The following is an 18,032-nucleotide window of genomic DNA, read 5'->3' as shown; positions in this document are numbered from 1 at the left end:
TACAAAATGTTGATTGGTTTAGTAGCTTGTAAAGGCCCCTAAACCATGACTGCACCGTATTACCACAATTTGTACACATTTTCGTTTATCTATTCGCTAAGCAGTGGTCGAAAGAAATAGGGGACTAAGCTGATTCCCCATACAACCACACCATTTCCTTTGTCCACCAAAGTGAAGCTTGCATTGCAAAAAAAATATGATTAGTACAAAGCACATTAGAGTACATTTTTAAGCAACAAAGCAAAGAGAACCCCTTCCTGAAGTTGCAAAGCCTCAAAACACGTAAGGCTCGTAAACTAGTGGAAGGAAGCAATGTATGTGAAAACACTTCCAACACTAAAATTATGACAAAAGTATTGCGTAAATTTTGATCTCTTAACAATTATAGAAAGAACCACTGAACGCAAAGAAGGTTAGCAAATTAGTACAATTCTCAACTAAAACAAAGTTCTAAGCAAAACGTGGGCAACATGAGCAACCCAAGAAGGTTGAAGTAGGTCCAAACATGGTCATATGCAGTGTCAGACTATCCTCTTGCCATTTAGTTTGCCTTTTCTACCATATATAGAATTACACTCTTGCAAAGTTTCAATTGATGCTTTTTTTACATTACTAATGGCTGATTCTACATGTTCTTTATGCTTAGCAACCATGTCAATCAACCTAAGCAACTCATTAGAACAACGCTTGATTTCTTCATCATAGTGTCTTGTCCTTTCTTCAAGCTCTGATATGGCTTTCTGCAAACAATAAACACAATGAAATTATGATATAATTAAAACTTCTAAAATGGGCTACCAAAAATTTTGTAATATTACTTATTCACATAAGAAGGCATGGTTGAACATAAAAAAAAAAAGTAATTAGCAACAGCAGATAAATGTGCTGACAGTAACACTTTGCTAAATTAACAACAATACATCTTGCAATGTTGACACCAAGGAAACATCCAAACTTAACTATAGAAAACAAAAATAAGAGTGTAATACCTTCAAATATTCATCAGCTTCAATGTCCTTGAGCTTCATGTCTTGCTCACTCTTTTCTACTTCTCTTGATAACTTCTCACATTCTTCCATCTTAGACGCAACATACTCTTCCATAGATTTTGTTATTGCATTAAACCGAGCTTCAAGCTGCCAAAAATACAGAGTTTTTAGAAACTTAATTATGAAAATCCGTTTATTTGCTTTAGCACAGTACCCTACCAATAAACGAAATACAAATTAAAGATGATGTTCCATTCAATTACAAAACATAACTACATTTATATGTGTTTAAAGCTTAAAGACCATTGTTGCCAAAAAATCTCTTATACATTATTTCAAGCTATTAGAATTTCAGGCAATCCGAGATGCTCGCTCAGTTGACACCAATGATCTGCCCCTCCCAGCCTACTCAAGCATAGGACTGAAATTTGAAGGCTCCAGTGGGGAATCTATGGATGATTAGCATAATGAAAAAGCTCATACTTTCCTTATTCCCCCATTCGTACTCCTTTACTATGATGGTTGGTTTGATTGACAAATTTTACATCTATTTTGGATTACGGTTCATTTTCTCCTGTAATTTTTCCTGTGTATGGTTAATTTTTGCAATTTCAGTAATATTTGGATGAATATTTTCATGGGAAACCGGTAATCTTCTGGGTTTGTACTACTTCCAGAGATGGTTTTTGCATATAAACTTTGTGGTCAATATAATATTAGTTCTTTGTGTTGAAAAGATATCCACCATTTCTTTTTTATATTTTTCTTAACAGGCAAACTATAATAAACACTTGCCCATAAAATTTAAAAGGAAAGATAAATGTAAGTAGTCCTTTTATCAATTTGATAGCCAATGTTGAAGTATGGTACAGCAAAGAAAGAAATGAATCTAATGATCCAAAAGAAAACCTTTTATATTGACTGACAAGGAATGCATTCCCACAAGAACTAAAAGAGTGAGCCTCATTCTTAAAGTCAAAGCATGCCGATACTTGAAGATGCTTATGCAATCCATAATATAAAATGACGAACTTCCAAGGATTTCAGTAAATCGATGTTTCAGACCATATTTGGTGATCCATCATTAGGATTAATCGTCCAAAAATGGATAGTAAGCTTATCTTACTAAGTCACCATTATCTTGTATTAGTCAAATCAACTATGTGCCTTGACTCAAACATTTTTGGTTAGTCGTTAGGATTAACCGCAAGATTGTATTATACAAAAATGGATCCAGAAAGTTAGTAAGTTTATCTTACTAAATCACTATTATATTCCATTCATCAAATCAACAAAGTATGTGACTTGACTCAAACGAAAAAAAATTCCAACCAAGAACAAAGAATAACAGTTGTGCACGAGTCTACAGAGATCCAGATCATTTTAACATGGTCAGAATGCCTTGGAGTTAGAACAGCTGAAACAAGTTCCTCGGAAAAATAAAGAAATCAAAGTATAGTACTACAGATGATAGAACAAGCAGTTGTAGCAGGGTGGAGATTGGGAAACCACCAACTTTGTCAGGCAGTCATTGTGGACGTGTCCTAGCAGTTGTAGAATTGCAAAAGCAGAGATGTTGATTTTGCTCTAGGTCATAGCATAACCTTTTCTCTGTGGTAATTTTGCCAAAATATAATGATTATTCAGAATACAGTCACAAATCATTGACTCTTCCACTTCTATTTGGGTTTTGGTTTCCTTGATTCAAGCCGTACTTCTTATAATTGTAACTGTATATATACATACCATCGGTCATCATACAGAAATAGTATCCCATTCAATTCCTTCCTATCTCCACTCTTAATGCAGAGAATAAGAGACTCTTGCTTGACATGGTGCTTACAGCAATTTGTGTAGAGAATAGAAGTGTTAGACACTATAACTGTGCTGACTGGCATCCTGAAGACCTGAAATAAGAGTAAGCTTGTAAATATGCAGAGGAGATGATGGACAGAGAAGGCAAAGATTATGGAGTTTCCTCACACATTGGGTCATCCCAGGTCAATCTCTATCTAGCTTCCTGTCTGGTGTGGCATGCATCTTTTTCTTACTTAAACAGCACACGCCAAACAACTGGATCAATACAGACTAATTACACTATGCAACATTGTCTATAAAATTATTTCCAAACTAATAGCCTCACTGATAAAGCCTTTTCCTTAAAGAAATTAATCTCTTCAACACTATCCTGTGTCAGACAACATCATGGGAGTTGAATAAATTCCTCTCAAACCTAAAAACAGGCTTAAGTCAAGATTATATTGGATATTGTTAATGTGTTTGACAAGTGTGATTGGTTGATGATTGAATAACTCTTTAGGCCTTTTCTAACTAGCTAGTAATCAATTGAACTAGAGCTTGTATAATGCATCTTCAAGTACGCACTCAAGTCATGATGCATGGTTGACTGATTCAAGTGCTTCATTTCATGACTCCTCACAAGGATTGGTTTTTTGAATATAAAGGTTCTAGTGTTAGCAAAGTCATATTCCCATTGGCAATCCATGCAAGCACATACCATCCAAAAAAACTAGGTGCAGTATGTCATTATGAAAACTTCTTCAATAATGCAAAACTAGGTGCTTCTTGTCGTGGGAGTCATAAGTGTCACTCTTGATCTCCCATAAAGGTATTATTACTTATGCAATGATCTTTTCTGTCTTTGCTTCTTGGCTCCATTGAACAAAAAAAATATACCTTCACAAGCATTCAACTCTTGTGCTTTGTCTCATATGGATGCATCATCACTTAGGCATGTACTGTGAGCAGTACACAAATTTGATAACAAGTTGTCTGCAGGGACCACAGCTACCTTACCCCACACCAATATGCCATGTCAGTCACCTGATGATGGTCTTGTACACCCACAGCACTGTTGGCATTCTCATCCTAGTCCTTTCACCCAGCTTTACACACTTAAATTTGTATATTTTCCAATATCTTGTTGAATGATTCTGTTGTTCCTTCCACCTGTGCACAGTAGTGGCACCTCTTGTGGTGTTGCACCATGCATTTGCACAACAATCCATACAATTTACGCTAAGAAGTGAGTGCTCTAGTCTCTAGTCAGACTAAGTTAGCATCTAAACCTTGTTATAATGTTTTTGTAAATAAATCTTATGATGGTTTACGCAGTGCAATTTCAAATAGATGCAGTTTCAGCCCACCAAGTTAAATTGTTGCAATAACTACATACCATGCTCTACTCCTCTTCACCAATAGATTTATAGGTCCTATGAGGTTAATGACCAAGTTTTCAAAGTGTTCTTGTGGTCATATTGGGAGATTTGCCTTGTTGGAGGGATTTTTGCTGCTGTTGCAGCCCTTTTTCAGTCATATCCACCTGCATTCTTGTTATTCATCATCCATAGCACGGATTTTTTTGGCATGTGGCAGATCTACTTTCATTATTTTCAGTCAAGTTAGTCTTTAGTTCGGAAATGCATGTATGGAGCCTTGTGAGTGACAAATAAATTGTTGTAATTTTGAATTTATATTTCCAGCATTGTACTTTGTTCCCAGCCACTAAAATTGAATAAAATCAATTCCAGAAATTTCCCTATTATTGTTATGATTCATTTATGAGTGAATTGTGCAATCTAGGGTTTATATCAGTTGTAACCAGCAATTGTTTTGATGTATTTTGACTCAGAAAACTTAGATCTGTGCACATTGGACAAGCTAGGGTTTCACAATTGCAATTCATTTGAAATCAAGGGTTTGAAATATTAATCTATAATCTTTGGTAGCTGTCATCAACTTTATTTTCAAGTTAAATTTGATGTTTCTTATTTTGTTTTAGAAACCAGAAAGGTACTAAAAGATTGAAATTTTCCATAAAATCTAAAAAGTGGACATTACAAGTTCCTTTCTAAAGAAAATCACGGAAGTGTACTTCAATTTGCTAGCAATAGCCTAAGAGTCCATTGTGACAATCAAACTCAGGGAGATTCTGGATGGTGCAGAGTATTCATTGCATTCTTCTAGGGTGTTGCACTAATAGCCACGTTTCAGTGGTCTTTGTGAATGCCAGAGAATGAGTTACAATCTGCTGCTTATTTCGGCCCCCACAAAGTGATGACCTCTGTTAGGATTTCCCTAATGTTACATGTTACAAAATGGATGTTGGGGCAATAGTGATATGTGACACCTTAGGGTGTGTTTTCTAATTGAGCACGCACAAAGTAGAGCAACTTTCCTATGACCTAACTCGCTGTCCCAACTGGAAACCAATCCACTAAAGTATACACAACTTGATTTAACCCAACAGGCTGGCATAATCCAAGCTCTGATACCACTGAAAGATCCCCAACCAGTCTGAACTAAAAATTTCTTGAATCTATACTGCTGTAATGATGTTTTGAGACTGTTTTGCTGAGGATTTTTGCTTGGGTTTGATTTCAGTAGTTTGCATAATGTTTATTCATGAACAATTGCCAATAAACCAAAATTTGGAAAGCACAATACAATAATATAATTGACTGAATTTAATTTCAGAATTCTGATTTGTATGACAGCAATTATAATGACTTCAAAAATCAAGAATTCTATTCCATCAAAGCATAGTAAACATACCAGGAGTCCAACGCCTAGCCAAAAGAGGGGTTTTATTGAATAATCTTGAATAAGACACAATGGATGAGCACCCAAGGGTGTCCAATGACTCCAATGAAGTTTATTTGCATTAACAATAATTACTAAAAACAAATATACTGAAATTGCTAAGGAATGTGCCTAGCCTCCAAGCAAGATTATTGAATTTCTTAAGTTATATTCATAGAATCCTTGATCTAGACCTGTTGATGTGTTTTTTATGCACATGCGAACACGGAATAAAATACCAATGTATCTTATCCTCTCTTGAACAAAGTTATTCGAATGCTGAAGATTTGCCTAAGGATCAATCAAAATAACTCCAAGGTTCTGGTATGTAGGGTCTCTACGTGTGGATAAGCTCTTGTGCTATGATGTGATTATGCTGGATTCACAAGGGGACTTACATTTGAATGCCTGAACGCTTAATTAGCTGGAACTTGAGCCCTAACTACTTGCTGGGAGATAAAGAAATAACCAAAAGGTGCAAGGTTTAGAGAGTCTAATCTAAGACCTAGAATGTAAGAAGATAGATGTGCGACTAGGTGGAGTCCTACTGGGTTGGGTCTCACCATTAGGTTGAACAATCCGACACCAACTCAGTGCAATCTTCTAAGGGATGCTTCGAATATGTTCAAATCGTTACACCATCAGACACTGATCACCATTCAAGTTAATGCATGAACAATAGACGCATAACAATTCGAGATTAAGCTCATTCAATGCCAGTTGACCACGCAGGGCACCCTTACAATCAGTAAGAGGCTAGTGGTATGGACTAGGCGGATTCCACATAAGTGCATTCAACAATTATCTCCATTCAATCTAATTATCTACCATCTAATATGAAGATTCAACAAGAAACCATGCATATTGCAAAGAAACGACATATTTCACCATATCTTCAATGAAAATGGAATCTTTTACAACCAAGGCAACAATTTCTTGGCTTCTCTTCCTACTCTACTCTAATTGCTATTCTATTTGCTATTCTTACTATTAGCTATTCTAACCACTATTAACTAACTATTAACCTTTACAAATGAAGAGCCAAAGCTTTATATAGAGAGCTCTTTACATTTCAATGGCTCTGATTGATTTACAATCAATGGCTAGGATTACAAGATGAAACCTTAATTAGGGTTTGTTACAACAAATTTCCCTTAGCCAATGAGAAAATTACATTCAATGCTTGTGAACCAATAGGAAACCGCGATAGGTACATCGGAATTTGTGCCTTCGTGTGCAAGTGTGTTTCACTGAATCTGGACATGCTAAGGTGGAGCCTTCTAATTGGAGGAATAGTGACCAGGATGCCACCTTGTCTTGCGTTTATGCTCGGTCAAGGAACTTTGTATTTCTTGATATTCAATGTAATGATGATGAGAAGCTAACTTTGATTAACTCTTCTGAACTATCTGCTTCTTCAACGTACCCTTGCACTGACCTTGGTTGATCCTTGGCTCTCTTGTGTTTGATGAGGCCTCTTCACAATCAAGTCACTCCTCCTCTGGTAGCTCATATCGCCTTGAAATGTTTGTGTTTTGTGATTTCTCTATGTGATAGAATGGGGTCCTTGAGAATATCTTGCTCTATTGCTTGAACACTTGAAGTCTTTAACACTTTAGTCTTCTTCTCCGCACTTAAGGTGTCCTTGATGATGATGAGGTTTGAAGAAGCCGTCCTTGTCCTGGCCTGATCTTCCTCCAACTTGATTTTGTTAATTTGCAAAACAAACAAAAATGGTGTTAAGTACACATGATATATTTGTTCTAACATAGTATTCCTCACTTCAAACCATCAACAAGAAGGCACTATAATCCACTTCGCTCTGGACCCTTTGGAAGGACAGGACCTATAATGAAATTTTCGCTCTGGACCCTCTCCAAGGACGGGACCTATAAGGAAATTTTTGCTCTGGACCCTCTCCGAGGATAGGACCTATAATGAAATTCGCTTTGGACCCTTTGAAAGGACAAGAGCGAATTTTACATTTTTGCACAAATTCTTCACTTTCTCATCATTTTTCTTTACTTCAATTGTTTGCAAGGCATGATAACGTCCTAGTTGAAGTTCCAAGGCATGAAATTAGTCCATATTTGAAGCAAAAGGGAGGATCTTAGGAAAATTCGGTCTGGACCCTTTGGAAGGGTCAGGAGCGAATTTGCTCCTTTAAACTCTATTCATACTTAACTTGCCTTGGACTTGTCTTTTCCACCCTTCATCTATCACAATCAAGTCAATTCGTCCTCAAATATGCTCGAAATGGGATTCATTCAATTGTTTGAGTTAGATAGGAGGTCCCTTGAAGGATTTCACTCTAGACCCATTGGAAGGGTCAGGAGCTTAGAAGAAATTCGCTCTGGACCCTTTGGAAGGGTCAGGAGCGAAATAGCTATTTTGCTCAATTCTTCCTTCATAGAACTTCATCTCTCACCCTAACCTTATCAAGATCAAGTCATTTGCCTTCAAAAATGCTTAGGAATGGATTGGTCCAAAGGAGATACAAGGTTTCTTGAAGAAATTCGCTTTGCACCCTTTGGAAGGGTCAAGAGCAAATTTGCTCCTTTAGGCTCAATTCACGCTTCTTTTCTCATAACTTTGTCTTAGACTTGAACTTTTGAATCCTTTTCTTGCCATGCATGACCACCATTCAATGTCTCTAGTGAGGAATTAGGTCCTTTGGAGGATTTTGCTCTGGACCCTTTGAAAGGGTCAGGAGCTTAGATGAAATTCGCTCTGGACCCTTGAGAAGGGTCGAGAGCGAAATTTGGCATTTTGCTCAAATCCCTCACATTTTCATCACTTCACTTTGTTGTACACATCAATTCTCTCTCAATCACACCATAGGGACAAGGTTTATGATGCAAATTAGGACCAAGAAGGGAGATCTAAGGAAATTCGCTTGTCCTTTTGGAAGGGTCAGGAGCGAAATTTGCTTCTTGGCTCAATTTTCTTGACTTTCCTCCAAATCTTCAAGTCCAAGCTTGTTCAAATTCATTCTTAAGGGCAAGCTCAAGCTGATTTCTTAACAATCCAAGCCTAGAGACACAAGTTTGATCCAAATGGGAAGCAAGAATAGAGGTCTTAGGAAAATTCGCTCCTGTACCTTTGGAAGGGTCAGGAGCGAATTTGGCTTTAGGGCTCAAATTCTCATCTTCCTCATCAAATCTTCAAGTCCAAGTGTGATTAAATTCGTTTTCAAAGGTGAAGTCAAGTTGATCTTCCTCTAATCCATGCCTCAAAGTGAAATTTCCATCCAATATAGGAGTCAAAAGGGAGTCTTGGAAGATTTCGCTCCTGTACCTTTGGAAGGGTCAGGAGCGAATTTGACAATCTAACTCAAATTCTCCACTCTTCGACAAGTTTCCAAGTCTAAAACTCATAATTACACTCCTCCAAAGGGATAGGCAAGTGAATTTATATCAAACAAGGCCTTGAATTGGAAGGATCCATCCAAATTAAAGGAAGAATTCTCTCATTTGAAAAAATCGCTCATGTACCTTTGGAAGGGTCAGGAGCGAACTTGGCTTAATAGCTCAAATTCTTCACATTTTGTCAAACTTTTGAGTTTGGACTTGATCATTAGGCATTCTCTAAGGATATAAAGGTCAATTTCATACCAATCAACACGTAGAGTACAAGAACTTCATCATCCATTGACTTGACCAACTCAAACCTTCAAAGGAAAAAACCTTGACAACACTTACTCAAATATCTTCATTCACTTCCTTGACTAAATGACATAGGTCTTAAAGGCAAGGCCACCCTTGGATTTTCACTTAGACTCATGGCAAGGTACAAAGATTCCTTTACTATCAATCAAGACTTAACCCCAAAAACAAGTCCCCAGGCCTAACCAAGAGGAAGCTTTCAACAGAGAGCCTGACCTGGACCACCCACTGACCCACTTCAATTCAAGCAATCCCTCCTATCCTAATGAGCTCTCTAGAAACTCTCCAATGCAAAGATCAATAGCCAAGACCAAAAAGGCCAAACAAAGAAAACTAACCTATAAAGCAAAAAAGCAGGGGTCCCCATTTGCAATGGGGCAATGTGTGAATACGTCACAACAAGACCCCAATTGACATTTGTAGCCTGTAGAATGCTCCAAACCCTTGTAGGAAAGTGATGACAATAAAGATTTCAACAATTTCCAGCTTCCTACTGAATTGTACAGTCCAAATGATGAAGCTAGAGGGCTGCAAATGGTACAGCCAGAAAGGCTGGCTCAAAAAATGGTATGGCTGCCTCTGGGGGTTTCCAAATCCTCCTGAATCTGCAATACAAGGTCTGAATCTGCAATACAAGGTCTGAATCTGCTCATAAAGTTCTGAATTTGCTGGTATAACTCTCAACTGAAGCACAAACTGGCATCCTGTATGAATTCCACACAATTATGAACTGGGTTGACATCCAATTCATTGATCCCCAAGGAGTTTTCGTCCCATGGAGGCTTGTCTACTGTTGAAATCCATTTGCAGAGCTCAAAACCTAAGAAGTTGATTGTAAAATGATTTAAAGATGCCAAAAATGGAGCCCCATGTACATTTTTGGGCTCTCGTGTTTTAATTTAATGAAATTTATTAAATGTAATAAACTCCTTGCCCAATCACCCAACTTCAGGGTCTTATATTTCATTGACTTGGCCCCACCTTTAAAACACTTTATGCTTAGGAAAACGTGCCATGGAATCCTTTTTAATAACTTAATTCAACTTTGCACTTTATTTCATAAAGTCACTTCAATTAAATTCTTTTTCTATTTTTAGAAAAAGTGATTTATTTTTAGAAAAAGTGATTTTATATTATAATAACATTATAATATCAAATAATAACACTATCAAGCACCCAAATGCCAAGTGTAGACCTCCATGTGCCATCGCTATCATCTCCTGTTCACTAAATTCACCTGCGGAGATGGCTAACAAGTGAACCTCTATATCTGAGTGATCTACTAGGAAAGTGGGGACATAACACAAACAATGCTAATTGAAGATCTTTATTTGTTTTAGGTTAATGCTACTTCAAGGAGGTCAGATCATTGGTGCTTTGGCAATCTACAAACATTGGCAAACTTGAGATGATCTAAGAGGCGAGCTTCATCAGACAACAGCATTACCTCAGTTTGCCCTAGTTCTAGACCCTGCAGATCTAGGTATTGTTGGAAAGATCTATCAAACTCTTCATTGCTAGTAAACAAACTGTAAAGTAACTCCCCAAATGTTTAAGTACAATAGTTGGCAAATGCTAAATAGAACTGGGAAAGTACAATATGGTCTGCTATTCAATATACACAATCACTGCTATAAATTTTCTGATACAAATATTGCCATTAAGAAACTATATTTCCAAGAGACTTTCAGAGTTATTAAAGTAATATTTGCTGATCTTGTGAATTGTTGCACCTACCCATAATTATTTTAGGAACCCTTGAAATGAATTTCTAATTCTCCCTCAACAGGTTGCAATCATTCATTACTTTTACCGCTTCATTGATCTACTGTATTGCAGGTGGCAGGGTGACTGATTTCTAACCCAACGATCATATTCTTAATCCCACACACCTCACTGATTCCTCCTTAGATGGCACGGCCCCACATTAAGCTTAATCCCAATGGTAAGATCCACATCACCTTAAGTTTGACATGCCTCTTAGGCTTTGTAAGCAGGTCAACTTCCTTGAACTGAGTGTCCAATGCTGCCACATCCTCCAAATGCTTTGGCCAGCAGCAAGCACTTTCCAGAATACACGCCACCTTTCAACCTACTATCTTCACTTGTTCTGAGTTTAAAAAGGAATGGCTAAGTAATTGGGACCTACCTCCTCACATGGTGTTGTACCCAACCAAAGGAAATTCTCGAATCTCTTTTTATTTTCTAAGCACCTACTTAATCTCCCCAACGTGACTCTTCAAACCAAGGGCAGCTATTAGATAAATGGGCCACTTGGGCTTTCCTCTCTTCATTGTACGATTCTTATTAGTAGAATAGATCATTTATTAAAGAGTCTCTTTTTCATTTGTTATTTTAACAAGCTTTGTCTTATTCTCTAGACCCACACGGCACCCTTCTACACAATGTCAATTCTTTCGTGTTAAAAGTTCCTGAAGACTATAGCAAGGTAGTGAATGAGAATTACAGGACCCACACTTTCTTTTATTTATCAAATTTTCTTTCCCTAGATGAGTGGCCGATATCATTTTGAGATTCATGTGCTTCCCTTTTGCCAAATTCATTTTGAAAATTCAGCGACTCACTTTATGTTTTTATTTCCAAGTTTCCTAACAAATTCTTGGTACTTTGTTGAAATCTATATTTTCTTGCAAATCTTAAAGATTTCTCTTTTGTTCAGCATCTGCCTATATCAATGAAACTAGAAATATATATAAATCTTTGTTACACATAAATTAATCCCAAACATGGATTTTTTCAGCACACTCTATGATCCTAAATGAACCACGGCGTTGAAACGAGGGCTTTTGTCCTTATTTTGAAACCTTTGCAATGCACTGTGGATCCCTACACGGAACCACTCTATTGAAGGCAAAGGGTTTTTGTCCTCAGCTTCAGGAAATTATTGGAATTTTCATCCCATCAGTAGAAATTTGGCCACAAGCGCAAATTTCACAAAGAGAATATAAAACTTCTAAATATCCTTTCCAATTTGCAGCTATTTTTGCTTAAATGTTATTCCTTTATATCTAAAAAAAGTTGTGTTTTCATCCAGTAACTTGATAGGAGAAACTAAGGGTATTTGTCCTTAAATCTCTTAGTTTTTCCTTGGAGGGTTTCTGTCCCCTTTGGCTGTAATATTTATTTGCAAGTCACACAATATTTCCTTCCGAATAATTGATGTCCTCTCCACAATGAAATGATCTCCCTTTATATCTTACTGTTGAGGGAGTCACAACCTCTCACATACAACAGCTGCCCTTTGAAGGAGTCAACCTTTTCTTATTCAACCACTGCCCTTATAGTTTAATTTTAATCTGATTCCTCTTTATTCTAAATCGCTACTATGAAAACTAGCACCACCTTATTAGCATTATCTTTGGCACCACTTTCTAATTGCCTAATCGCTGGAATTGGGCAATTACATATACTATGATTGATAGCAATTTGGAAGGGGGCATGACACCCAATAAATCTTATGGTCCAAAAAATGGCATGCACAATCTATCCATCTCTGACATCCTAGTATGTTTCGTTCCTAATTGGTCAACAACAATTCACTTCTAGGGCCCAATTATTGCTACACTTGGGCACTCCAATAAAGTACCTTTTTAATTGTGTAATAGATTATATTTAGTTGCATTTATTTTATTTTATTTATTGGTGGGAAAAGTAAATTAAATTAAGGGCCCAATTGTAATGCCTATAAAAGGCAAATCTAAAGCACTCATCTTGTATCCAAATTATTATTTTCATACTGAATTTTTCAATTGGAGCTTTCAAGGACAAAAACCCTTGGTAATGTGTTCTAGAGGATAGAAACTCTCAACATTGCTTCATTGCCTGGATGCAATTTTAATTGGTGAATTCAGCAAAATTGTAATCAACTACTGCACCAAAACTGAGGTGAATTTATAAATAATCGGCTGCTGCATTCTACTCTTTACTGGTACAATCTACCCTTTATCGTTGTCAAATTCAATTTATAAATAATCTGGACACAGTGAATTAATTCTGTTTTTTTTCTATCGATGCTGTTATGAGTCAGGATCAATAATCAGTTAATTAGATCACTGTGGTTTAATTTAGATTCAAAGATAGTTAATTTGATTACAATGCAACCTTCCAGCCCCCTTCTGACACCTAAGTAGTGTGATCTGAATTAACACATTAATCGCATTTGGTGCATATCACCTGCTGTGACAGTATAAACATTAATCAGTTTCATAACATAATACACACCTTAATTGTATGTGCTATCTTTTAAAACTCATGTTTTTTGGGTGGCGGATCATAGAAAGGCGCAGTCTGAAAATCTGCATTAAAATAATTTTTGTAGCTCTTCATTAGCATGGGAACTAGCATACTAAATAAGATTACACTTATGTGAATGCTGCAATCTGAATAGGGATCCAAATTAAAAGTTAATATTGCTGTTACAGACTGAAATAGGATTTAAATCTATGCATAGTTCTTCATATTCAGTTCATTAATCTCTATTGTAGCCTGCATTTATATAAAATATAGTGATCAAGTTAGTAATAGTTATTTTATCACTAATTCTGCAACTAGCCTAGCGTTTGATCTTATCATTTCCAGCTTTATTTTGTGATTTATATGCAATAAACAGCTAACTGACAGTTTTGAAATTTATAAATTTTGTTTAGCTTTAGCTAGGGTCTGCACACAAATTAGTATTCATTGTATGTTTTTCAATAAATCATAAAAATACAAAAAACTTCATCTATATTAGGGAAACCCTAGGACAGCACATTACACATCCAATACCACATGGTGTCTTACATCAAAGCCTTCTCCCTTGCTCCATTCTCTCAAAGTGCAACATGGGTTTTTGCATTTTTCTTCCTGTGCAAAAGCCAACATAGCTTTTTCTCTTTGGTTCTATTTTTTTCTACACGGCATTCTAGAATCTATTCCTTCTATGTTCTTGTCTACCAAGTTGTATTTGAACATACTACATCAACTGCTCCTGATTGCCCACGTGCAACAACTCCAAATTGAACCATTCAACTCTCTTCTCTACAAATAACATCTTGACCAAAGCACAATCTACTTCATAAACTTCTTAGAAAATGGTGAATTTACGCATCACCTCATCCACATGTCTGTGACAACAAAACCTAGCAAATAACTATCCACACCACCATTCAAAAGATGTCCCAAACATGTCCAAATTATGTCTAATTCAAACAACCATGCAATATCTGTAAGCATCCAAATAATAGTGTGGTTGTGTTTGCTCCACAGCTACTTGTCCCAAGTTATAATCCCATTCAAATAAATTACTAGGTAACTCAAAGAAAGATACCTCATTTAAGGTTCATACAAAGCATAGTCCCCATGTTGTTATGGCTAAACTCCATGCCAATGATCCTTTTTCATATGAACTCTAGGGATATCTTACCAAACCAATCACTGATTCCCACACACATCATCCAAGACATGCTACATTTGAATCACGTTTTTCATCAGAAGGTCTCGGCAACAAAACAAAAAATGTTCATTAAATTTTTCCTTCCATACATTGACCTTTAGGTAACACATAACTATCAAGGCACTACCAATCTATCGATCCAAAAGGACCACTCACTCAAGGGGCAGACTAGGTCCCAAGACATTCAAACAAAACATGTATGACACATGCAGAGGAAATTACCAAAATTTTAAGCTCATAAACATCTATAGTTATATTAAAATTATCATATTGTGTAAACATCATATAATCTGAGTACACACAATTTCTTGGCAGTAACAATATATTATCACTCAAAATCATGTCAAACGGCAAAGCTAAGTAAAAGCACAACATAACATACTTGTGTAAGGAACTTGTGATAAAATACAGACAGTTCACACATATATATGTAGAAATAATATAGCCAAAATGCTTTTGTCTACGACAAGGATGCATGTTCCATGAGTGCTTTCTAGCAGTAGTTCTTTAAGTTGATTGGGGCAGAGTCGACACTTTGCACCAGCTATTACCCTCAAACGGATTTGCAAACAAAGATGGTGAACAAATGGGTTGAGGAGTACTTGAGCAGTTTTGTGACTGACCACCAGATACCCAGGGTGAGATGGTTGTACCTACGTGAGTGTACATTACTACCTACCACATATCAATTCGAATGACACCTTTTAAGATGTTGCATTGATATGATGCACCAACCTTCACGAAGTTCACACTTCTTGTAATGTCCCAAATGATAATGACTTTGTCATAAATTTATTATAATATTCAGAGCAATAAGTCATAACATAATTCTGAAAATCAATCATATCTTGAATTCTTCAGAAAAGCTTTCAAATCTGCTAAATTGGAGGTTTTCTTCCCTAACTCAGCAATGACAAGATTAAGGTTTTTGTCCTTAAAACTCTTGGTTCACCTTGGAAGGTTTTCTCCTTCAAGATCAAGATTTGGTTTTTCATCCAAACTTGATAAGAGAGATAAGGACTTTCATCCTTATATCACTTAATGAACTCGGACGAGGTTTTGTCCTCCTTATTTGCAAGTCACTTCATCAAACTTAATATTGATTATTTGATAGATTGATAAATTTATTTCTGATTACTTGATTGATCTTTGCTGATTGATATCTTGCTTGATTTTCATAATAGATTGATGAGTGGATGCTTAAAAGATGTTTTCTTATTGATGACCCGGTTTGCCCTTTATATCCATTTCTTGAAGGAGTCACCACCCTTCGCAAGAAATGAGTCAACCCTTCATCACTGCTTTTCAAGAATAATAATTAATTTCTGAATTGATTGATTGGCTATTTTTTTCCTTCATTGTTTGATATCAGATTACTGATCATAATTCTGAGTTTAATGAAGAATTTCTTATATGCAAATAAAGTTTCAGATTTTTCTGTGCCCTAGTTTTGGAAATATTGTTGTTTTCCTATTATCCCTATTTGGGGATATTAAAAATTGAGGAATGAAGAAAAAGGAAAGAATAGAATACATGAAGCATTGGGAGGAAAGAAAAGGACTACTCAAATAAAAAAAAACAATATTATTCTCAAGAGTGAGATGGTTACATACAATAGCTTTTGGCATTTGGAGATGGAAACCCTCAAGAAGCAAATCGGGTTTTACAATGTCATCAAGATCATTAGAGACGTTATTAGATTTGCATGTAGGGTGTTGTTGTGCCTTGCACACACTCCCCGTCGTCAACAGGGTCCCCCCTTTCTTTTTGTTTTCTCGTCTCGTCCTCGCTCAAGTCCTGAGTAGGGAGTTCCAGTAATTTGCAGAGAAGATGCAACAATTAGGAATTTGAGGTATTGAGGAGATGAAGGAAATTCGCCTTGGAGGTTGATCACAATTTCGTTTGCAAAGGGGAAGATAAATGAAGAGCCTAGTATTGTCAAATCGACGTCGCTCATCAGTAAGCTTAAAGTCTAAAGCAGGAACGTCCAAGGCAAAAACAAAATGTACCTTTTGACGGAATTGCAAAATGAGAATAGGGTGAGTGAGCATAACGCTTTTCAAATTCGGCTTAAAAGACTAAAACGTAAGACAAAGTTGGTAAAATCAGCATGAGGGCCGAAAATCACTTAAAATTTGAAAATCAGCCTATAAGGCCAGAACATGAGAAAAGTTCGCAAAACTCCCTTCTAAGCCGAAATAACAAGACTTGCAAAGTTGGTTTACAAGCCGAAAAGGTAAAAAGGCTCACGAATTGCCTCCTAGCCCGAAAAAACTAAATCGTGCAAAATGGCCTCTTAGGCTGAAAAGTAAAAGGAGGTAAATCGCTTAAGTTTGCAAACTAGCCTTTTAGGCCAAAAATGAGCAAATCTCACAAAAGAGGCCTCTAGGCCGAAAACCAAACCATAAATAAAATTCGCGCATTTCTACCAAATTGGCCGAAAAGATATAAAATGCCAGAAATTCGCAAGTACGACGTTTATGCCAAAAAGGAAACAAAGATGTTAAGTCAAATTCGCACGAAAATGTCCATTTGGCCGAAAAGGATGAAAAGGTTTAAAATTTGCAAAGCTAACTTAGAGGCCGAAAAAGTTCAAATTCGCAAATATCTCGTTTATGCCGAAGAAGAAACAAAGTGTCCAAATAGCGCAAAGTAGTCCGAAGGCCAAAAGTAGGAGTCGTGTTCACACAAAAGAGGTCATTTGGCCGAAAAAGAAAACAATCACTTAAAGTCACAAAATCGGCCCATATACGCAAAGTTCAAAGCCTAAAAATGTCTCTAAACCCGAAATGCGAGATACAAGTCTCAAATTTGCCCTCTCAAGCCGAAAATCTTCAAATGGACAAAATCATCTCATAAGGCCAAAGTCCTACAAAATAAGCTCTCAACCCAAAAATCATTCAAGGAGACAAATTCGTGCAAAACGACTAAGGGCCCCGCAATCCAGTGAGAGCGATAGGGTTTGTGAAATCGGCTTAGAGTCCGAAAATCTTCAAGTGTCCATGTCGCGCCATTTAAACCTCTTTCAGGCCGAAATAAATTCCAAGAGACCCATTATGCCGAAGATGATAAGAAGGTTAAACCACGCAAATTTTGTTGCATAAAGGGAGCACTTGGGGAGTGATTCGCATTTTACAAGAGGAGGGCAAGTTTACCTATTTCTACAAAGCTAAGGTTTCTCTCTAACGCTTGATCGTTTGCAATTAAAACCTCTCTAATTTACTGCCAGGTAAGTTAAAGTTCGCCCTTCAAATGGAGAATGATCATATTTCTTTTATCTAGGGTTAACTCGCAAAGTAAGTTATGAAAACTAAACTTAAG

General features: G+C 36.7%; 1 protein-coding gene across 1 annotated transcript in view; it reads right to left on the bottom strand.

Annotated features, from left to right (window-relative positions):
• Window positions 1–328: 328 nt before the first annotated feature.
• LOC131076578 (kinetochore protein NDC80 homolog) overlaps window positions 329–18,032 on the bottom strand; it is a 38,160-nt gene continuing 20,456 nt past the window's right edge. The window contains exons 4-5 of the mRNA XM_058013823.2: window positions 990–1,136; window positions 329–740 (exon numbers count right to left, since the gene is read on the bottom strand). Of these exons, the coding sequence (XP_057869806.2) occupies window positions 522–740; window positions 990–1,136 (366 nt within the window). The 3' untranslated portion in view covers window positions 329–521. The remainder of the gene's footprint in view (window positions 741–989; window positions 1,137–18,032) is intronic.

The sequence above is a fragment of the Cryptomeria japonica genome, chromosome 10, assembly GCF_030272615.1.
Source record: "Cryptomeria japonica chromosome 10, Sugi_1.0, whole genome shotgun sequence".
Classification (NCBI taxonomy): Eukaryota; Viridiplantae; Streptophyta; class Pinopsida; order Cupressales; family Cupressaceae; genus Cryptomeria; species Cryptomeria japonica.
This window is presented reverse-complemented; position numbering and strand designations above follow the sequence as displayed.